This window comes from Taudactylus pleione, unplaced genomic scaffold (assembly GCF_031769625.1).
Source record: "Taudactylus pleione unplaced genomic scaffold, aTauple2 ptg000070l, whole genome shotgun sequence".
NCBI lineage: Eukaryota > Metazoa > Chordata > Amphibia > Anura > Myobatrachidae > Taudactylus > Taudactylus pleione.
Genome location: NW_028284472.1, coordinates 14,206,978 through 14,227,909, shown reverse-complemented (window position 1 = coordinate 14,227,909; position 20,932 = coordinate 14,206,978). Strand labels below are relative to the sequence as shown.

At 42.2% G+C, this 20,932-nt stretch overlaps 1 protein-coding gene across 1 annotated transcript in view; it reads right to left on the bottom strand.

The window, feature by feature from the left end:
* MEP1A (meprin A subunit alpha) overlaps positions 1–20,932 on the bottom strand; it is a 63,133-nt gene that overhangs the window by 26,344 nt on the left and 15,857 nt on the right. Inside the window, exon 10 of the mRNA XM_088467200.1 lies at positions 19,205–19,420. Coding sequence (XP_088323326.1) covers positions 19,205–19,420 — 216 coding nt within the window. The remainder of the gene's footprint in view (positions 1–19,204; positions 19,421–20,932) is intronic.

Genomic DNA, 20,932 nt, shown 5'->3' with positions numbered 1-20,932 from the left:
TGCGCAACTGGACCCCCTGGGATGCCCCCACATGTTAGAACAAATACTGGCAGGTAATCCCACCGGTATGTGAAGAAAAATCAATAAGCCACAAAAGTGCGCTTATCATTTTTTCATAGCATCTGAAATCGATATCAGATAACGCAAAGAAAAGTGATGTATTTTTTTTCTCTACGCTATCTGCTTTCATATATAAGGATGTTGGCTGTAAGTGTCATATAGCGCTGGTTACAGCGCATTTCACCATTTTGCTTTTTGCTAATGCTAGTAGCTGTAGAGCTATTGCTAGGATCCGTGTGGCATCGCACTACCCACTGTTTTCCCCAGCCACAGTCACACCCATCATCATTGGTGTTGGCACGTGTACCTGCCCCATGCTGGTGCCTGAGATCCGTCAGTAACTGACGTCACTACCGCTGTACGCAGGACTCAGAATAGCGCAGGACTCTAGTTACACGCCCACTAAACTCTCATGACCCTCCGGCGAGACAGATGTGTGCGCTCCCATGGATGGCATGCGCAGTTTGTGAAAACTCGCTATTTGCGAATGTATATAACACTATGCATCCGATTCAGAATCAGGACCACGGCCTGATTCAGAGATGGACTCTAATGCAGCGCAACTGCGAATTTGTACGCTGCCGCTGTGCGAAAACGCGCGAATGTTGCAGACACCTGGGATTTGTATTGAGGCGCCCACTGGCGGCTTTGCAAATCCAAGAGACTGCGAACAAAGCCGCATTTCTGTTGATTATCGGACGTCTGGGTAATTCTATGGTCGCGCAGAATGGCCGCAGGAATGGAGCCATTTTTACCATGTACAGAATCGCAGTCGCAGGCAGAGACACCCCCGAAAATAGTCGCGAGACGTCTGCGTTTGAGTCGCCATCTACACTTTATTTAACTTTAATTCTTCATATTTTTTATTTTATTTTTCTCAGTATACATTTTTGTTCTTAATTGTTTTTGAAGCATAAATTACACGGTAATTATTGGTGACAACAAATGACTGTAGTACAAAATACACAGGTATGAATGTAAACATATCTGTCCGATTCTAAAGGAAGAACAAATTACAATAATATATCATTTGAACATTGAACTAGAACAAGCTAACCACGCGGTATGCAAATAGCAATCAGGAAATAAAATTAATAGCGCAAAACATCACAAGAGCATCAAGCAGATAGATCAATAATACAAAAACAAACTAGCAAACATTCGTCAACTAAAACAAATAAAAAAAACTTTCTTAATTTTCCTATCAAAAAAATATAGTGCACCAGAATATCTATTGGTACACTATGGCACCATGAGAACAGTAGGAATGGATAAGCTAGCAAAAGCGGCACACTAAAGAGGGTGTATAAACTTAACCATGACAAATAAAAAAACCTTAAAAGAAAAGTAGGAAATGTGCTGCAACGAGTAGAGGGCCTGATTCAGACCCGCTCGCAAGCTGGTCGATGGTGGCCCAGAGCGCGAATGCGTACGACGGAGTCGTACAAGGGCCTCGTCGCAAGCCCGATGGTCGCGATGGTCAAGACCATCGCGACCATCTTCCTTGCCGCTCGCTATAGCTGTGGGTGGTCACCCACAGCAATGCGAGCAGCCAGGAGGCCGCTCTAAAAAAACAGAGACAGAGCGATCGCTCCGAATCAGGGCCGACCCTCTGTTTTTTTAGAGCGGCCTCCTGGCCGCTCGCATAGCTGTGGGTGACCACCCACAGCTATAGTGAGCGGGCAGGAAGATGGTCGCGATCGTCAAGACCATCGGGCTTGCGACGAGACCCTTGTGGTAGGGTCTCGTTGCCGCAAGCCCTGGAGTGCTTTCAGCTCAAACAGAGCCGAAAGCACTCCCACTGACATCACTTGTGATGTCAGTGGGGCCGGCTCCAGACGGTCGGCGTTCCCATGGGAACGCCTCCGTCTGGGCAGCCACGCCCCCAGCACGCCCACCAAAGGGGGCGTGCTGTCACTTAACATCGACCGCACGCCCCCTTTGGTACGAGACCCGGAGCGACGGTTTGCCCGTCGCTATCCGGGTCTCGCGCATGTGCACGACGGAGCCGGCTCCGTCGTGCGCATGCGCACTGGGCCACCCTCGACCCACTTGAGAGCGCTCGCGATCGAGTCTGAATCAGGCCCAGACATCCTTGTTTGTGGTATGGGACAGAAACAATAACAGTGTATTACAGGAATAGGAGGACATATAATAACTAGCAGTAGAGCCATATGGAAACCGAGTAGACAAGAGTGCAACTGGAAGGCCATGGAAAGCAAGTAGTACCATATGTTTGTATGAGGACGGAACCTTGTTAGTGGTTGGGCAGTCTAATAATCTTCCATTAACAAGACCTGATCTGCAATAGCCTCTCCCACAGCACCCCCCAGGAAAGCAAGGAGCACCGTCCACCTGTAATGTACCCAGCTCAAAATAGAAACATTACAGTAATAGATTAAAAACAGCCTGACCTAAACCAAGGATGGGACCCTGCAAGGGTTGGAAATTAGCATTGGTGATGTGACAGTGTAATAAGTCGGACATCAGCCTTGTAGCATGAGCTGACACAAAAGTATTAGATGTAAGAATTGAGCTACAGTAGGTAGCGGTGGATAGAAGTCCCTGGAGTCTCTGAGCCCCTGACACATTATGTGCTGGTTGGTGGGAAGATCAGGTAGAGGGGCTGTAGCAAAGTCTAGAACAGACATTAAGTGGTCAAATCACTCTTCTAATTGGTGCATCAAAGTATTTAAGAACACTGCCACCACCACCACCACATTGGCACCCGCAGCAGCACCAGCCATCGATCGAGTGACCTCTGCCATCCGCCAAGTGAAAAGCTAGTGGGAAAATTGTACAGCGAATGCAGGTAAGTAACACCCTAACAGCAATACAGGACAGTCTGAGACAGCGAGTCAACTATCATTACGGTAATGGCGCCAAGGCAGCTGGCACGGGATAGAAAGGAACAATCCGCAGGCAATGCAGATGTGACAAGTAGATGAGCGATTATTTGCAACTGAAAATCAGCGCAGCGCATGCGATACACACAGCGCACGCACAAAGACGCTGTTGCGATCGATTCAGACGGTATCAGAAATGTAGCGAAAAAGTGATGGGCGTTCCTGGGCGGTGACTGAGAGGCGGCAACTAGTGCACGCAAAAATGGTCCGTTCAGTGGGCGTGTTATGGGAGTGTCGACAGCGTGTCAGTGCAGGAGGCTGCGTACACAGATGCACAGCCGCAGGTATAGGAGGTCGTGGTCAGACGGAGAAACGCCACCTGCCAAAGGGCTGGTGCAAGTTATGATCGCGCAACCGTTGGTGTAGAAAAAGGACGCACCAATCGGTATAACAGCATGCATGGATCCCCTTGAAATTTAAGCAACATAGAAAACGTTTACCCCGCGGCTAATTCCACGTACGGCACAGGGAAATGCTATTCAATAAAATAGCATTTTCTCTGTGCTGTTAATCAGGGGTTAAAGCGCGATATCCCTCAGAGGGCGCCATTTCTCGATGACTTTTCCTCACAGCTCCTTAAACTGCACCTCTGTGGTTTAACGCCCCCTCCCCCCCCCCCCCCCACTAGTGGAATCTCACAACAAGGGTAATTAGCTACCCCGCAGCTGATTGTATTCCTCCTTACAGTATGTGTCTCTCAGTCCTCTCAATAAGTATGTCTCCCAGCATTGTCAGTCTGTCTTTGGATCAGCTGCTTGTATTTCTGTCTGTCCTGTCGGTGAGTCTATGTACCAGTCATACCCTTGTGTCCTCCAGTCCTGTCAGTAGCCCCTGCACAAGATGCATAGCTTTTGTAATGCAGAGGGGCAGTCAACCACAAAGCAAAGTGTAATATTGGTTGTGATCAGGGCCGGTGCAAGGTGTCTCAGCACACTAGGCAAAACTTCAGCCTACTGAACCGCGCCCACCCTCCCCCACCACCACCATTACCCACTTTCCAGCCCCTCAGGTGGAAGTGAGGAGGCAGCCTCTTAGAAGTTGCACGGCTGTCACCTCCATTTAGTACCACAAGAAAGAACATGAAGGACATTTGATATGACAGTAGTGTCATAAACCTCCAGGCCTGTGCATTTGACTCTCCTCACAGACAACCCAGGGGTTAAGTTTGTATGGGGAAGGACTCTGTTTTTGTAATGGTCCAATAGTTGTTTGTCTTATAGCAGAGTGGAGGAGTTGTATGGGTTTTCAGGGGAGGGTGTATAGTCTTTCTCTCTTTCTGAAGTTGCCCACCCATCCTCCCTGGAATTTGGGTATGGTTGTCAGCTTTTATAGTTGGGGTGGCCGGTTGCAGAACGCCATTTGCTGGTAGATTCCCTGGGGCGCGACTCATCCCATGGAGAAGGCTATGCATGGACAACAGCTTTGAGCAGAGGGATCATCAGTCCTGGTGGGTCCTTTACCTTCGCTGTGGTTGGCGCCTCAACTTGATAGATACGGCGGCAGTTGGCTGCTTTGGGTTATTGTAAGGTTCCTGCAAGGGGCTGGGGCAGAGGGCCCGCTCACCCTAGCGAGTTGCTAGACAGGGATGTTGGCAGTGGGCCTCATCTTTGTCTGAAGGGCAGATGGCCCATATCATTCTCATTGTTATTTAATTTAGTGTTGCTTAAGCTAGGCCGTTCTTTTCCTTGCCACCATACCTTTAGTCTAAATCATTTAAAATTAAATTAAGTAATTTAGGTCAAAGTCCTTTTCAATAAAAGCTGACCCCTTTTCACTTCAACTTCAGTTGTACGTGTCTTTATTTTAGATAAGCATTTGTATGTGTGGAGTGTGAATGCATCGGCCAATAGAGAGTTTATGTCTCTCTCAGAGACATCCTTAATATTGTGCAGGCAGACTCTTTGGCGCCCCCAGAGCACAGCGCCCTAGGCAGCTGCCTAAAGCTGCGTAATGGTAGAGCCGGCCCTGGCTGTGATTTTAAATTTGTAAGTTTACAGTATTTGCTCTAAGGGCTCAAACACATTAGATCAGGGGTCTTCAACCCATGGCCCGCAGGCAACAGCAGCAGGTGACCTGACCAACGGGAACCCGGAAGCAAGGAAGCAGCGTGCAGTGCTGATGCAAGCTGCGTTCTCAGGACAACAGCCTGCCTTGTGGAAGAAGCCCATTCACAGCCCAGACCAGAGAAAAGGACCTCGCGCAAGGACACCGCTAGTGAGGTAGCCTATCACCTCCACCTCCATCGGATACCAGGAATCGAGGGTAATCACCTCAACTCTTCCACCGCTAGTGAGGTACATTTACCTCCATCGGAGACACGAACACCATGGGACAGAGACTGGCTGTATGACTCTGTGAGTGCACTAATAGAGTTGCAGGAAGCTGCTCTCTGATTAGTATATGCCTGAATTGGAACATTTAATATCAGACTTTTATGTAAGGACATATATTGCCTTCAACAGTAATGAATGCCACACATTGCTGAAAAAGAGAGAAATCCATGTACACATTGATTTATCATATGACGTTGTGTTTATTTTATTGTACCTAATAAAGAACCAGTAAAGTCTTTATACCTATCTTTGCTTCCTTCGTTCCATCTACAATGCTCAGAATACGTGCACACATTTAGGTTGAGCACTATATTGTGTTATTTATTCTGTTGAATTATTGTGAGTTTGGGTAGACTTACTGGCCCTCAGGAGTTGTTGGCCCACACTGCCTTAAAGGTTGCACTAGATAACCACAAAAACATAAAACAATAGCATATTAGCTACAGTCCAGTTAGAAAGAACTCCCATCAATATGGTAAAGAATAACTCCCATTACTATGGTAAAGAAGAGCTCCTATCACTATGGTAAAGAAAATCTCCTATCACAATGGTAAAGAAGAAGATCTCCTATCACTATGGTAAAGAAGATCTCCCATCACTATGGTAAAGGATAACTCCCATCACTATGGTAAAGGATAACTCCCATCACTATGGTAAAGAAGATCTCCCATCGCTATGGTAAAGAAGATCTCCCATCTCTATGGTAAAGAAGATTTCCTGTCACTGTTGTAAAGAAGATCTACTGACACTATAGTAAAGAAAAACTCCTGTCACTATGGCAAAGAAGATCTCCTGTCATTACGGTAAAGAAGATTTCCTGTCACTATGGTAAAGAAGATCTCCTGTCACTATGGTAAAGACGATCTTTTTTCACAATGTTAAAGATTTCCTATTACTATCATAAAGATCTCCTATCACTATGGTAAAGGATAACTCCCATTACAAAGGTAAAGAAAAACTCTCATCACTATAGTAAAGAAGTTCTCCTGTTACTATGGTAAAAATCTCCTATCAATATGGTAAAGGATAACTCTTGTCACTGTGGCAAAGAAGATCTCCTGTCATTATGGTAAAAAAAGATCTCCTGTCACTATGGTAAAGATCTCCTATCATTATGGTAAAGAAGATCTCCTGTCACTATGATAAAGATCTCCTATCATTATGGTAAAGAAGATCTTCTGTCACTATGGTAAAGAATAACATGTCTACATGGTAAAGAAGATCTCCTTGTAATTATGGTAAAGAAGATCTACTTGTCATTACGGTAAAAGAAATCTCCTGTCACTATGGTAAAGAAGATCTCCTGTCACTATGGTAAAGAAGATCTCCTGTCACTATAGTAAAGAAGATCTCCTCTCAGTATGATAAAGTAGGTGTCCTGTCACTATGGTAAAGAAGATCTCCTGTCACTATGGTAAAGAAGATCTCCTGTCATTATGGTTAAGAAGATCTCCTGTCACTATGGTTAAGAATAACTTCTGTCACTATGGTAAAAAAGATCTACTTGTCATTATGGTAAAAGAGATCTCCTGTCACTATGGTAAAGAAGATCTCCTATCACTATGGTAAAGAAGATATCCTGTCACTATGTTAAAGAAGATCTCCTGTCACTATGTTAAAGAAGATCTCCTGTCACTATGGTAAAGAAGATCTCATCTCAGTATGATAAAGAAGGTGTCCTGTCACTATGGTAAAGAAGATCTCCTGTCACTATGGTAAAGAAGAAATCCTGTCATTATGGTAAAGAAGATCTCCTGCCATTATGGTTAAGAAGATCTCCTGTCACTATGGTTAAGAATAACTTCTGTCAGTATGGTATAGAAGATCTCCTGTCACTGTGTTAAAGAAGATCTCCTGTCATTATGGTAAAGAAGATCTCATGTCAGTATGGTAAAGAAGATCTCCTGTCACTATGGTAAAGGATAACTCCCATTACTATGGTAAGGGATAATTCCCATCACTATGGTAAAGAAGTTCTCCTGTCACTATGGTAAAGATCTCCTATCACTATGGTAAACGATAACTCCCATTACTATGGTAAAGAAGAACTCCCATCACTAGGGTAAAGAATAACATGTCTACATGGTAAAGAAGATCTCCTTGTAATTATGGTAAAGAAGATCTACTTGTCATTATGGTAAAAGAAATCTCCTGTCACTATGGTAAAGAAGATCTCCTGTCACTATAGTAAAGAAGATCTCATCTCAGTATGATAAAGTAGGTGTCCTGTCACTATGTTAAAGAAGATCTCCTGTCACTATGGTAAAGAAGATCTCATCTCAGTATGATAAAGAAGGTGTCCTGTCACTATGGTAAAGAAGATCTCCTGTCACTATGGTAAAGAAGAAATCCTGTCACTATGGTAAAGAAGATCTCCTGCCATTATGGTTAAGAAGATCTCCTGTCACTATGGTTAAGAATAACTTCTGTCAGTATGGTATAGAAGATCTCCTGTCACTGTGGTAAAGAAGATCTCCTGTCATTATGGTAAAGAAGATCTCATGTCAGTATGGTAAAGAAGATCTCCTGTCACTATGGTAAAGGATAACTCCCATTAGTATGGTAAGGGATAATTCCCATCACTATGATAAAGAAGTTCTCCTGTCACTATGGTAAAGATCTCCTATCACTATGGTAAACGATAACTCCCATTACTATGGTAAAGAAGAACTCCCATCACTAGGGTAAAGAATAACATGTCTACATGGTAAAGAAGATCTCCTTGTAATTATGGTAAAGAAGATCTACTTGTCATTATGGTAAAAGAAATCTCCTGTCACTATGGTAAAGAAGATCTCCTGTCACTATAGTAAAGAAGATCTCATCTCAGTATGATAAAGTAGGTGTCCTGTCACTATGTTAAAGAAGATCTCCTGTCACTATGGTAAAGAAGATCTCATCTCAGTATGATAAAGAAGGTGTCCTGTCACTATGGTAAAGAAGATCTCCTGTCACTATGGTAAAGAAGAAATCCTGTCACTATGGTAAAGAAGATCTCCTGCCATTATGGTTAAGAAGATCTCCTGTCACTATGGTTAAGAATAACTTCTGTCAGTATGGTATAGAAGATCTCCTGTCACTGTGGTAAAGAAGATCTCCTGTCATTATGGTAAAGAAGATCTCATGTCAGTATGGTAAAGAAGATCTCCTGTCACTATGGTAAAGGATAACTCCCATTACTATGGTAAGGGATAATTCCCATCACTATGGTAAAGAAGTTCTCCTGTCACTATGGTAAAGATCTCCTATCACTATGGTAAACGATAACTCCCATTACTATGGTAAAGAAGATATTCTGTCACTATGGTAAAGAATAACATGTCTACATGGTAAAGAAGATCTCCTTGTAATTATGGTAAAGAAGATCTACTTGTCATTATGGTAAAAGAAATCTCCTGTCACTATGGTAAAGAAGATCTCCTGTCACTATGGTAAAGAAGATCTCCTGTCACTATAGTAAAGAAGATCTCATCTCAGTATGATAAAGTAGGTGTCCTGTCACTATGGTAAAGAAGATCTCCTGTCACTATGGTAAAGAAGATCTCCTGTCATTATGGTTAAGAAGATCTCCTGTCACTATGGTTAAGAATAACTTCTGTCACTATGGTAAAGAAGATCTACTTGTCATTATGGTAAAAGAGATCTCCTGTCACTATGGTAAAGAAGATCTCCTATCACTATGGTAAAGAAGAAATCCTGTCACTATGGTAAAGAAGATCTCCTGCCATTATGGTTAAGAAGATCTCCTGTCACTATGGTTAAGAATAACTTCTGTCAGTATGGTATAGAAGATCTCCTGTCACTGTGGTAAAGAAGATCTCCTGTCATTATGGTAAAGAAGATCTCATGTCAGTATGGTAAAGAAGATCTCCTGTCACTATGGTAAAGGATAACTCCCATTACTATGGTAAGGGATAATTCCCATCACTATGGTAAAGAAGTTCTCCTGTCACTATGCTAAAGATCTCCTATCACTATGGTAAACAATAACTCCCATTACTATGGTAAAGAAGAACTCCCATCACTAGGGTAAAGAAGATCTCCTGTCACTGTGGTAAAGAAGATATCCTGTCATTATGGTAAAGAAGATCTCCTGTCACTATGGTAAAGATCTCCTATCACTATGGTAAAAGACAACTTCCATTACTATGGTAAAGAAGAACTCCCATCACTATGGTAAAGCTCTCCTTTCATTATGGTAAAGAAGATATCCTGTCACTATGGTAAAGAAGATCTCCTGTCACTATAGTAAATAATAACTTCTGTTTCTATTGTAAAGGAAAACTCCCATTACTATGGTAAAGAAGTTTTCCTGTCACTATGGTGAAGATATATCACTATGGTAAAGGATAAATACCATTACTGTGGTAAAGAAGAACTCCCATCACTATGGCAAAGAAGAACTCCCATCACTATGGTAAAAAAGATCTCTTATAACAATAGTAAAGAATAACTCCCATTACTATGGTAAAGAAGAACTCCTATCACTATGGTAAAGAAGATCTCCTATCACTATGGTAAAGAAAATCTCCTATCACAATGGTAAAGAAGATCTCCTATCACTATGGTAAAGAAGATCTCCCATCACTATGGTAAAGGATAACTCCCATCACTATGGTAAAGGATAACTCCCATCACTATGGTAAAGAAGTTATCCTGTCACTATTGCTGTCACTATTGTAAAGATCTCCTGATAGTATGGTAAAGAAGATCTCCTGTCACTATGGTGAAGAAGATCTGCTGTCATTATGGTAAAGGATAACTCCTATTACTATGGTAAAGGATAACTCCCATCACTATGGTAAAGAAGTTCTCCTGCCACTATTTCTGTCACTATTGTAAAGATCTCCTATCACTATGGTAAAGGATAACTCCCATTACTATGTTATTTTGGTAAAGAAGAACTTCCATCACTATGGTAATGAAAAACTCCCATCACTATGGTAAAGAAGATCTCCCATCACTATGGTAAAGAGAATCTCCCAGCACTATGGTAAAGAAGATCTCCTGTCACTATGGTAAAGAAGATTTCCTGTCACTATGGTAAAGAAGATCTCCTGTCAGTATGGTAAAGGATAACTCTCATTACTATGGTAAAGGATAACTCTCATTACTATGGTAAAGAAGATTTCTTGTCACTATGGTAAAGAAGTTCTCCTGTCATTATGGTAAAGATCTCCTGTCAGTATGGTAAAGGATAACTCACTTTACTATGGTAAAAAATAACTCCCATCACTATGGTAAAGAAGAATTCCCATCACTATGGCAAAGAAGGTCTCCCATTACTATGGTAGAGAAGATCTCCTGTCACTTGTCACTGTGATAAAGAAGATCTACTGACACTATAGTAAAGTAAAACTCCTGTCACTATGGCAAAGAAGATCTCCTGTCACTATGGTAAAGAAGATCTCCCAGCACTATGGTAAAGAAGATCTCCTGTCACTATGGTAAAGAAGATTTCCTGTCACTATGGTAAAGAAGATCTCCTGTCAGTATGGTAAAGGATAACTCACATTACTATGGTAAAAAAAAAACTCCCATCACTATGGTAAAGAAGAATTCCCATCACTATGGTAAAGAAGGTCTCCAAGAAGATCTCCTCTCAGTGTGGTAAAGAAGATCTACTGACACTATAGTAAAGAAAAACTCCTGTCACTGTGGCAAAGAAGATCTCCTGTCATTGGTAAAAAAGATCTTTTGTCACTATGGTAAAGAACTCCTATTACTATGGTAAAAATCTTCCATTACTATGGTAAAGGATAACTCTCATTACTATGGTAAAGAAGATTTCTTGTCACTATGGTAAAGAAGTTCTCCTGTCATTATGGTAAAGATCTCCTGTCAGTATGGTAAAGGATAACTCACATTACTATGGTAAAAAATAACTCCCATCACTATGGTAAAGAAGAATTCCCATCACTATGGCAAAGAAGGTCTCCCATTACTATGGTAGAGAAGATCTCCTGTCACTTGTCACTGTGATAAAGAAGATCTACTGACACTATAGTAAAGTAAAACTCCTGTCACTATGGCAAAGAAGATCTCCTGTCACTATGGTAAAAAAGAATGCCTGTTATTATGGTAAAGAAGAACTCCCATCACTATGGTAAAGAAGATCTCCTGTCACTGTGGTAAAGAAGTTCTCCTGCCAATATGGTAAAGATCTCCTGTCAGTATGGTAAAGGATAACTCACATTACTATGGTAAAAAAAGATCTCCCATCACTATGGTAAAGGATAACTCTCATTACTATGGTAAAGAAGATCTCATGTCACTATGGTAAAGAAGATCTCCTGTCAGTATGGTAATGAAGAACTCCCATCACAATGGTAAAGAAGATCTCCTGTCACTGTGGTAAAGAAGATCTACTGACAGTATAGTAAAGAAAAACACCTGTCACTATGGCAAATAAGATCTCCTGCCACTATGGTAAAGAAGATCTTTTGTCACTATGGTAAAGAACCCCTATTACTATGTTAAATATCTCCTATCACTACGGTAAAGGATAATGCCCATTACTATGGTAAAGAAGATCTCCTGTCACTATGGTAAAGATCTCCTCTAACTATGGTAAAGAAGATCTCCTGTCACTATGGTAAAGAAGATCTATTGTCACTATGGTAAAAAATAATTTCTGTCACTATGGTATAGAAGATCTCCTGTTATTATGGTACAGAAGATCTACTTTCACTATGGTAAAGAAGATCTCCTGTCACTACGGTACAGAAGATCTCCTGTCAGTACGGTAAAGAAGATCTCCTGTCAGTATGGTAAAGAAGATCTCCTGTCAGTATGGTAAAGAAGATCTCCTGTCACTATGGTAAAGAAGATCTCCTGTCACTATGGTAAAGGATAACTCCTGTCACTATGGTAAAGAAGATCTCCTGTCAGTATGGTAAAGAAGATTCCTCTCACTATGGTAAAGAAAATCTCTTGTCAGTATGGTAAAGAAGATATCATGTCACTGCGGTAAAGAAGATCTCCTGTCATTATGGTAAAGAAGATCTCCTGTCATTATGGTAAAGAAGATCTCCTGTCACTATGGTAAAGAAGATCTCCTGTCAGTATGGTAAAGAAGATTCCTCTCACTATGGTAAAGAAGATCTCTTGTCAGTATGGTAAAGAAGATCTCATGTCACTATGGTAAAGAAGATCTCCTGTCATTATGGTAAAGAAGATCTCCTGTCATTATGGTAAAGAAGATCTCCTGTCACTATGGTAAAGAAGTTCTTGTGTCACTATGGTAAAGAAGATCTCCTGTCACTATGGTAAAAAAGATATCCTGTCACTATGGTAAAGAAGATCTCCTGTCACTATGGTAAAGAAGATCTCGTGTCACTATGGTAAAGAAGATCTCCTGTCACTATGGTAAAGAAGATCTCCTGTCACTATGGTAAAGAAGAATTCCCATCACTATGGCAAAGAAGGTCTCCCATTACTATGGTAGAGAAGATCTCCTGTCACTTGTCACTGTGATAAAGAAGATCTACTGACACTATAGTAAAGTAAAACTCCTGTCACTATGGCAAAGAAGATCTCCTGTCACCATGGTAAAAAAGAATGCCTGTTATTATGGTAAAGAAGAACTCCCATCACTATGGTAAAGAAGATCTCCTGTCACTGTGGTAAAGAAGTTCTCCTGTCAATATGGTAAAGATCTCCTGTCAGTATGGTAAAGGATAACTCACATTACTATGGTAAAAAAAGATCTCCCATCACTATGGTAAAGGATAACTCTCATTACTATGGTAAAGAAGATCTCATGTCACTATGGTAAAGAAGATCTCCTGTCAGTATGGTAAAGAAGATCTCCTGTTACTATGGTAAAGAAGATCTCCTGTCACTATGGCAAAAAAGATCTCCTTTCACTACGGTAAAAATAATGCCTGTTATTATGGTAATGAAGAACTCCCATCACAATGGTAAAGAAGATCTCCTGTCACTGTGGTAAAGAAGATCTACTGACAGTATAGTAAAGAAAAACACCTGTCACTATGGCAAATAAGATCTCCTGCCACTATGGTAAAGAAGATCTTTTGTCACTATGGTAAAGAACCCCTATTACTATGTTAAATATCTCCTATCACTACGGTAAAGGATAATGCCCATTACTATGGTAAAGAAGATCTCCTGTCACTATGGTAAAGATCTCCTCTAACTATGGTAAAGAAGATCTCCTGTCACTATGGTAAAGAAGATCTATTGTCACTATGGTAAAAAATAACTTCTGTCACTATGGTATAGAAGATCTCCTGTTATTATGGTACAGAAGATCTACTTTCACTATGGTAAAGAAGATCTCCTGTCACTACGGTACAGAAGATCTCCTGTCAGTACGGTAAAGAAGATCTCCTGTCAGTATGGTAAAGAAGATCTCCTGTCAGTATGGTAAAGAAGATCTCCTGTCACTATGGTAAAGAAGATCTCCTGTCACTATGGTAAAGGATAACTCCTGTCACTATGGTAAAGAAGATCTCCTGTCAGTATGGTAAAGAAGATTCCTCTCACTATGGTAAAGAAAATCTCTTGTCAGTATGGTAAAGAAGATATCATGTCACTGCGGTAAAGAAGATCTCCTGTCATTATGGTAAAGAAGATCTCCTGTCATTATGGTAAAGAAGATCTCCTGTCGCTATGGTAAAGAAGATCTCCTGTCAGTATGGTAAAGAAGATTCCTCTCACTATGGTAAAGAAGATCTCTTGTCAGTATGGTAAAGAAGATCTCATGTCACTATGGTAAAGAAGATCTCCTGTCATTATGCGAAGAAGATCTCCTGTCATTATGGTAAAGAAGATCTCCTGTCACTATGGTAAAGAAGTTCTTGTGTCACTATGGTAAAGAAGATCTCCTGTCACTATGGTAAAAAAGATATCCTGTCACTATGGTAAAGAAGATCTCCTGTCACTATGGTAAAGAAGATCTCATGTCACTATGGTAAAGAAGATCTCCTGTCACTATGGTAAAGAAGATCTCCTGTCACTATGGTAAAGAAGATCTCGTGTCACTATGGTAAAGAAGATCTCCTGTCACTATGGTAAAGAAGATCTACTGACACTATGGAAAAGAAGATCTCCTGTCACTATGGTAAAGAAGATCTTCTGTCACTATGATATATAATAACTCCGATTATTATGGTAAAGAAGATCTCCTGTCACTATGGTAAAGAAGATCTTCTGTCACTATGATATATAATAACTCCGATTATTATGGTAAAGAAGATCTCCTGTCATTATGGTAAAGAAGATCTCCTGTCACTATGGTAAAGAAGTTCTTGTGTCACTATGGTAAAGAAGATCTCCTGTCACTATGGTAAAAAAGATATCCTGTCACTATGGTAAAGAAGATCTCCTGTCACTATGGTAAAGAAGATCTCGTGTCACTATGGTAAAGAAGATCTCCTGTCACTATGGTAAAGAAGATCTTCTGTCACTATGATATATAATAACTCCGATTATTATGGTAAAGAAGATCTCCTGTCACTATGGTAAAGAAGATCTTCTGTCACTATGATATATAATAACTCCGATTATTATGGTAAAGAAGATCTCCTGTCACTATGGTAAAGAAGATCTTCTGTCACTATGATATATAATAACTCCGATTATTATGGTAAAGAAGATCTCCTGTCACTATGGTAAAGAATAACTTCTGTCACTATGGTAAATATATTTTTAGGCCTACTTGCTGCAGTGCTGAACATACCAGAGACACACACTGTGTGGGGGACACAGCTAACTTCATGTAGAACTTTATTTTAGTGTGTACATTTTTTTTTATTCTTTGAAATATACTTTTAAATATACTACTAATATCACTAGATAAGGCTTCGTGAATAAACAACACTTTTGGACTCAACTGTACAGTATTTGCTCTGTATTTAAAAAAAATTAATTACAGTACAAACAAGTGTTTGCTTTAGGTTTATTGAAGCAGTTTTTCTTTACTGTGCTCCCCCTGTATAAATCCTATGTTGGCTACTGGGAGGCATTGTTAGCAAGCACACACAAAACTTCCTGCCTTAGGGTCAGTTCTTAGACAGACACCAGACAGTTCCAAAAATGCAGGTAGCGAGCCCGTACAGCACTGTGGTGGGAAAGCTATCTCCACAAGCACAGCTCTGATGGTAGGGCTGGAGTCCCGGGACATGCAGTAAGGGCTTGGTGCACTCAATAGCAGCAGGTGTAATAAACAGAGGGCCTGATTCAGAGCCGGACGCTATTTGCGCTCGCTCGTTCAGAAAAAGGGGCCGGCTATTTAAATTGAGCGCTCGCTCTTTGCGGTCTGTTGACGCCTCTATGTCTGAGTGAGCGAACGAAATATGCGCTCGCTATTTTTTTAAAAACGCCCCCTGGCCGCTCGCATCCTACGTCATCTCCGCTATTTATTAGATTAATCGAGTACATCGAAAGGCGTCTGAACTGCTCGCAGTGCTTGTGGTAGCATTTTCCTACCGCAAACATGCGAGCAGTTCAGGCTAAAAGACAACCAAGTGACGTGGTCGATGACGCTGCTTTAGTAATTATGCACACCCTTAAAACGCCCGTTTTGACCGTTTGGCACGCCTGCGTTCGAATCTCCACTCCCCGTTTTCAAGCACCTTCCCCTGTTACCACCCACAAACGCCTCATTCTGTCACTGAAATTAGCAGGCATTCGCTATTTTGCGAGCACACAATTTTCAACCGCAATGACTGGTTCGCGCATGCGTATTACAACCCATACGCATGCGCAGTTGTGCGAACATCGCTCGGAAGGGAACGAGCGGCCGCTTACGAGCGGCTCTGAATCAGGCCCAGGGCCATTACCATTTACCACCACACAAAACATTATAGGCAGATGGTAACAGAAGCCCAAATGCATACAGTAAAAACATGCTGTAGATTCAAAAAGGATGAGAGGTTGTCAAATACTAGATGATGCAGGAATACGCTATCTGCCGTGGACATTAGACATATGCAATAGGTGAATGATATATATTTATGTAAATATACTCAATAAAAACAAAGGTTATGGATGAATAAAGATATGAAACATAAAACAAATGTCAGGTCTGGTGGGTTCTGATTACAGCAGGAAATGTGACTCCTGCAGTTAAAATAAGCACTATTTTAAGACCCTGGATGCTACGGACCCGGTGATAGGGTCTCCTGGCTGTGGCATTACACCCTGGTCGGTTTGTGTCCGGTGCTAATTTTAAATATAGGGGAACCCTATGCAATTTTTTCCCCCTATATTTAAAACCAGGACTGGCCCTGCAGCCTGGTGCTGGTTCCTAAATTACGGTGGAACCCTACTCGTTTTGTTCCCTGTAATTTACGGAACCAGGACTGGCTGACAAGTCCGGGGCTGGTTATGCTTTTGGGGGGGGGAACCCTACGTCATTTTAAAAAAAAAATAACCCTATTATAACTATTTACAGGCAGAAACATACACAAATCGCAATGATTTGTGTATGTTTCTGCCAAACTCGCAACTCAGGAGGTGGATAGTTTGAAAAGTGAGTTTGGCAGAGAGTTTGCTGTCATCTCTCCCGAGCTTGTCATCCCTATTCTTGGTAAATTTGAAAGATGCATGTTTTATGTGAAAAGTACTTCCGAGTTGTCCCCATGGTGAGTTGATTCGAGTTTACTATCTCCCCTGAGTTTTACGAGTGAGAAGAGAGAAATCTCTCTCTAAATCACCCGACTTTGCCTTTAGTAAATTTGCAAGATGAAAATAATAAAAATAATAATTATAATAATAATAATATTATTTATATAGCGCTTTTCTCCTAAAGGACTCAAAGTACTTTACATTTACAGTACAAAATACAAAAGAAGCTTAAACAAGGGACATTAGTAAAATGCTTGGGTGAATAGGTAAGTCTTGAGTCTATTTTTGAAGAATTCTAGAGTGGAGGCCTCTCGAACTGTGCGGGGAAGTGAGTTCCAAAAGGTTGGAGCCACAAAACTGAAAGCTCGACCCCCAGACGAATTCCGTGAGATGCTAGGTACTGTTAATAGTCCTTCGTCAACGGATCGCAGTAATCGAGAGGGACAGTAAGGAATCAGAAGCTGCTTCAGGTACCCTGGGCCTAGGTCATGAAGGGCTTTGTAAGTTATTAATCCAATCTTGAAAGTGAATCATTCCTAAACTCACCCGAGATTGGCATCTCGATTCTTAGTAAATTTACCCCAATAGTAAAGTAACAAGACAAATATAATTAAACTAGATGACTGAAAAATTAAAATCCAGCAGCACAGACCAAAGAAAAACATCACATAATAAACAACAAAAAAGAGATAGTAAGGACATAAAAAAGTAGACATAAAAAAGTAGAGAAGAGCCCAGGGCAAAGCTGCCCATTACATCCTAAGGTCGGGGGGGGAATACAATTTTGTTGGATAATTAATACGTCACAGTTTTCTGGAGTAAATTATTTGCCATGAAACAAGACCATATTATTTAATAGGAATAATGCTTCTGCTTAGAATACATTGCAAGATGTGCAATTAGCTTCTGTACCCCGTATTAGAATAAGGATTACATTTTATTAACTAAGGGCGTGATTCAGAGCTGTACTCTACGTCGATGTTCAAACAGTTCAGCTGCTGCGAAAAAAGCAAAGGAAAGTCTCACTGCGCACTCGCGATCTGTAGTTTTACATAGTCTCCCTCCTCAAGTCTGCTCACTTCCTAGTGTGAATATAGGGCCTATTCATCATCGGAGGACGTATGATTATTGAACTCGCTACGAGGGATACTTAAGTATCCTACTCACCGCGGGGGATAGATTACACCGGGGCAATTCATGATCGGTTAATATCGCAGCTACTACTGTAGCTGCGTTAATTACCTCCTCCCCATCGGCCCGGCTACGCATACATGACCCGAGGTCACGTATGCGCATAGCCGCTATTGAGTCCGTGAGAAGGCGGTGAAGGTATCCGCTCGGATCCCTCTTTGCATCCCTCTTTGCATCCACGGAACTCCTTCCCATAGGAAGGAGTAGGGCTATAGCAGCAAGTGCCGTCTGAAGACGGCGTTTGTTCTCGTGAGTTTGCTGAATATTAGGGGGTCCTATCAGACCCCTGATGATGAATGGCCCTGATCGGGCCATTTATCATTTGATGAATAGGCCCCTTTGTGATTCTCAGCGAATAGAGCCATGATGGCGCTGCCTTTGCCTTCCACACTGGTAACCGCGGTCTCAGGAAGAAAGGTTGACAAGTGAGCTCTTCCATGTTGCAGTGGGACACTCCCCCTAACCCATGACATCATGATGTCACACTAAGAGGGCAGAACCACCAGCACAATTAAGTAGAGCAGTTATGGGGCACATCCACTAGACGATCTACTCCCTGTCCAACCTCTTAACGATTTTCCCTTGAAGTTTCCCTTGAAATTTGATCTTCCACTCTGAACAATTTGCAAACGATTTGCAAAAGATCTAACGATAAACTATGTGATTGAGAGCTTTCAGCTATAGTGGGCAGATAGTGGTTCATCGTTTTATCGTTCAGTGTGAACGATGTGTAAACGATATGTAAACGATTTGTAAACAATCAAGTGAAATTGACCTGCATGTTCAGTCGATGGAGGAGACGATAAAACGACCAGCGGGAGCGCGCATCGTGCATTGTTAGAAACAATTACTGCACGATTTGCAAACGATTTTTAAACGATTTTTAAACAATTGAACGATAACGATATCTTTATCGTTGAATCGCCTGCTAAAATCGTCTAGTGGATGCCCCCCATTAGCTCTACAGGCTGCAGAGTGCGTGTCCGAAGCGTCCAAGGGACTGGGTGGCCCTGAAGAAGTGCCACTGGCTGTGGGGTGCCAACACTTCTTACATCTCTGGAAGACTTGTCTATGGAGCGTCCATCCACAAACTACAGAAAATAAAAAAATAAATCACCATACCTTGAATTGTTTCAATTTTTTTCATCCTTCTAACTGTCCCAGTCCCATCGTCTGAGCGGATCCAAATGGAGAGTTTGTCCCGGGGGCTCCCATCCATCTTGTAGAAGAACTGTAGACACTGCTCTGTCCTCTTGGGGTACAGAATTCGGGACTCCAGGAGTGCGGTCTTACCAATAGGTCCAGCATTGGTTTTAAAGTGCATAAAGTATCCAGAGCCTGCATTAAAAGAGTTGTCCATGCGTTATTGTTTGTAGTAGTTCGTGATGCATACGTAAAACAGAATGGCATTGCCTAAAGGTCAGCCCTTTTCTTTAGGTGCTCTTCCAAATGCCTTTAAGGAAGTAAATTACAGCTGTCTAGAGACTACAGTACATCTATCTCATGTATGTTGTCCATACAGACAGCACCGATATATGTTACACGTAAGTGATTCAGGGCCACATATATTATTGCAGGCCAGAAGGACGGCATATGAGCATACATATCCTGCTACCCATCCCGGTCAAAATCCCAATGCCAGCACGCCAACAGGGTAAGGATACCGACAGCTGACGGTTGGCATCCTAACTAGTAGCGGCTCCTGCCCACTTACCTGAGGGGGGCTGCCGCTGCTGCTAGTCTGGCTGTGGCTGGCCAGCTCCCGGCGCCTGCGCAATGGATCTGGGAGACGCCGGGACCAGCGCAGGCGCATGAGCGGCGCATGCGCATAACACCACTTTCTGCGGAATGCATTGTTTGCAGCCCCAAGAAGCCCTGTAGGACTGCCTAAAAGGCAGAGCAGCGGCTTCCAATGGAAGCCGTTCTCTGCCAATCGCAGCCCGGACTGGCAGACCTAGGAGGAGAAGATACTTCCCCCCTGGGGCTGCCTGTCCTGTGCGTGATTAGCAGGTGGTGCTTCCTATGGGAAGTCACCTCCAGTCACACTGTAGCCAGTGCAGTCACGGTCCCTAAACATAACCCTCTCCCCTCACTGCCTAACCATAACCGTCAACTAATGCCTAACCCTTTCCCCTAACGCTAACCCTCCCCCCCAACCCGACAGGTGTCGGGATTCCAGCTCCGGTACTTTAAAGGTGCGTACACACTGGGCGATTAAAGTGGATGACTAAACGATAACGATATCGTTATCGTTCAGTCGTCCACTTTCTCGGCCATTTTTAACATCAAAACGATGAACGATAACGACGGCACGCGTTCCCGCGGGTCATTCGTCATTATCGTTCATCGAGTAAAAATGCAGGCCAACCTGACGATGTCATCAGGTTGCTGCTTGTTGAGGAATGGGGGAAATAGCCCGGCGCTGAACAATATCGTTAATGATGTCGTTCAGTGGCTGTGCTCAATGTCATGAACGACATTGAGCACACCCTGCCGGGGACACACTGGATGATATCGCTCAGGGAGCATATCGTCTAGTGCAGTGATTCCCAACCTCGGTCCTCAAGGCACACTAACAGTCCTGGGTTTAGTGATATCCATGATTGTGCACAGATGGTTAAATCAAAATATCTGAGGTACTAATTAAGTCACTTGTGCTCTAGTATGGCTATACCTAAAACCTGGACTGTTAGTGTGCCTTGAGGACCGTGGTTGGGAACCCCTGGTCTAGTGTGTACGCTCCTTAAGTACCAGCATTTACGGGTACTGAACGTATCCCGTCCTGCTATAAATTCCAAATCCTAACTATATATATATATATCACAAGTCTTAGGTGAAATTGAATAAGTT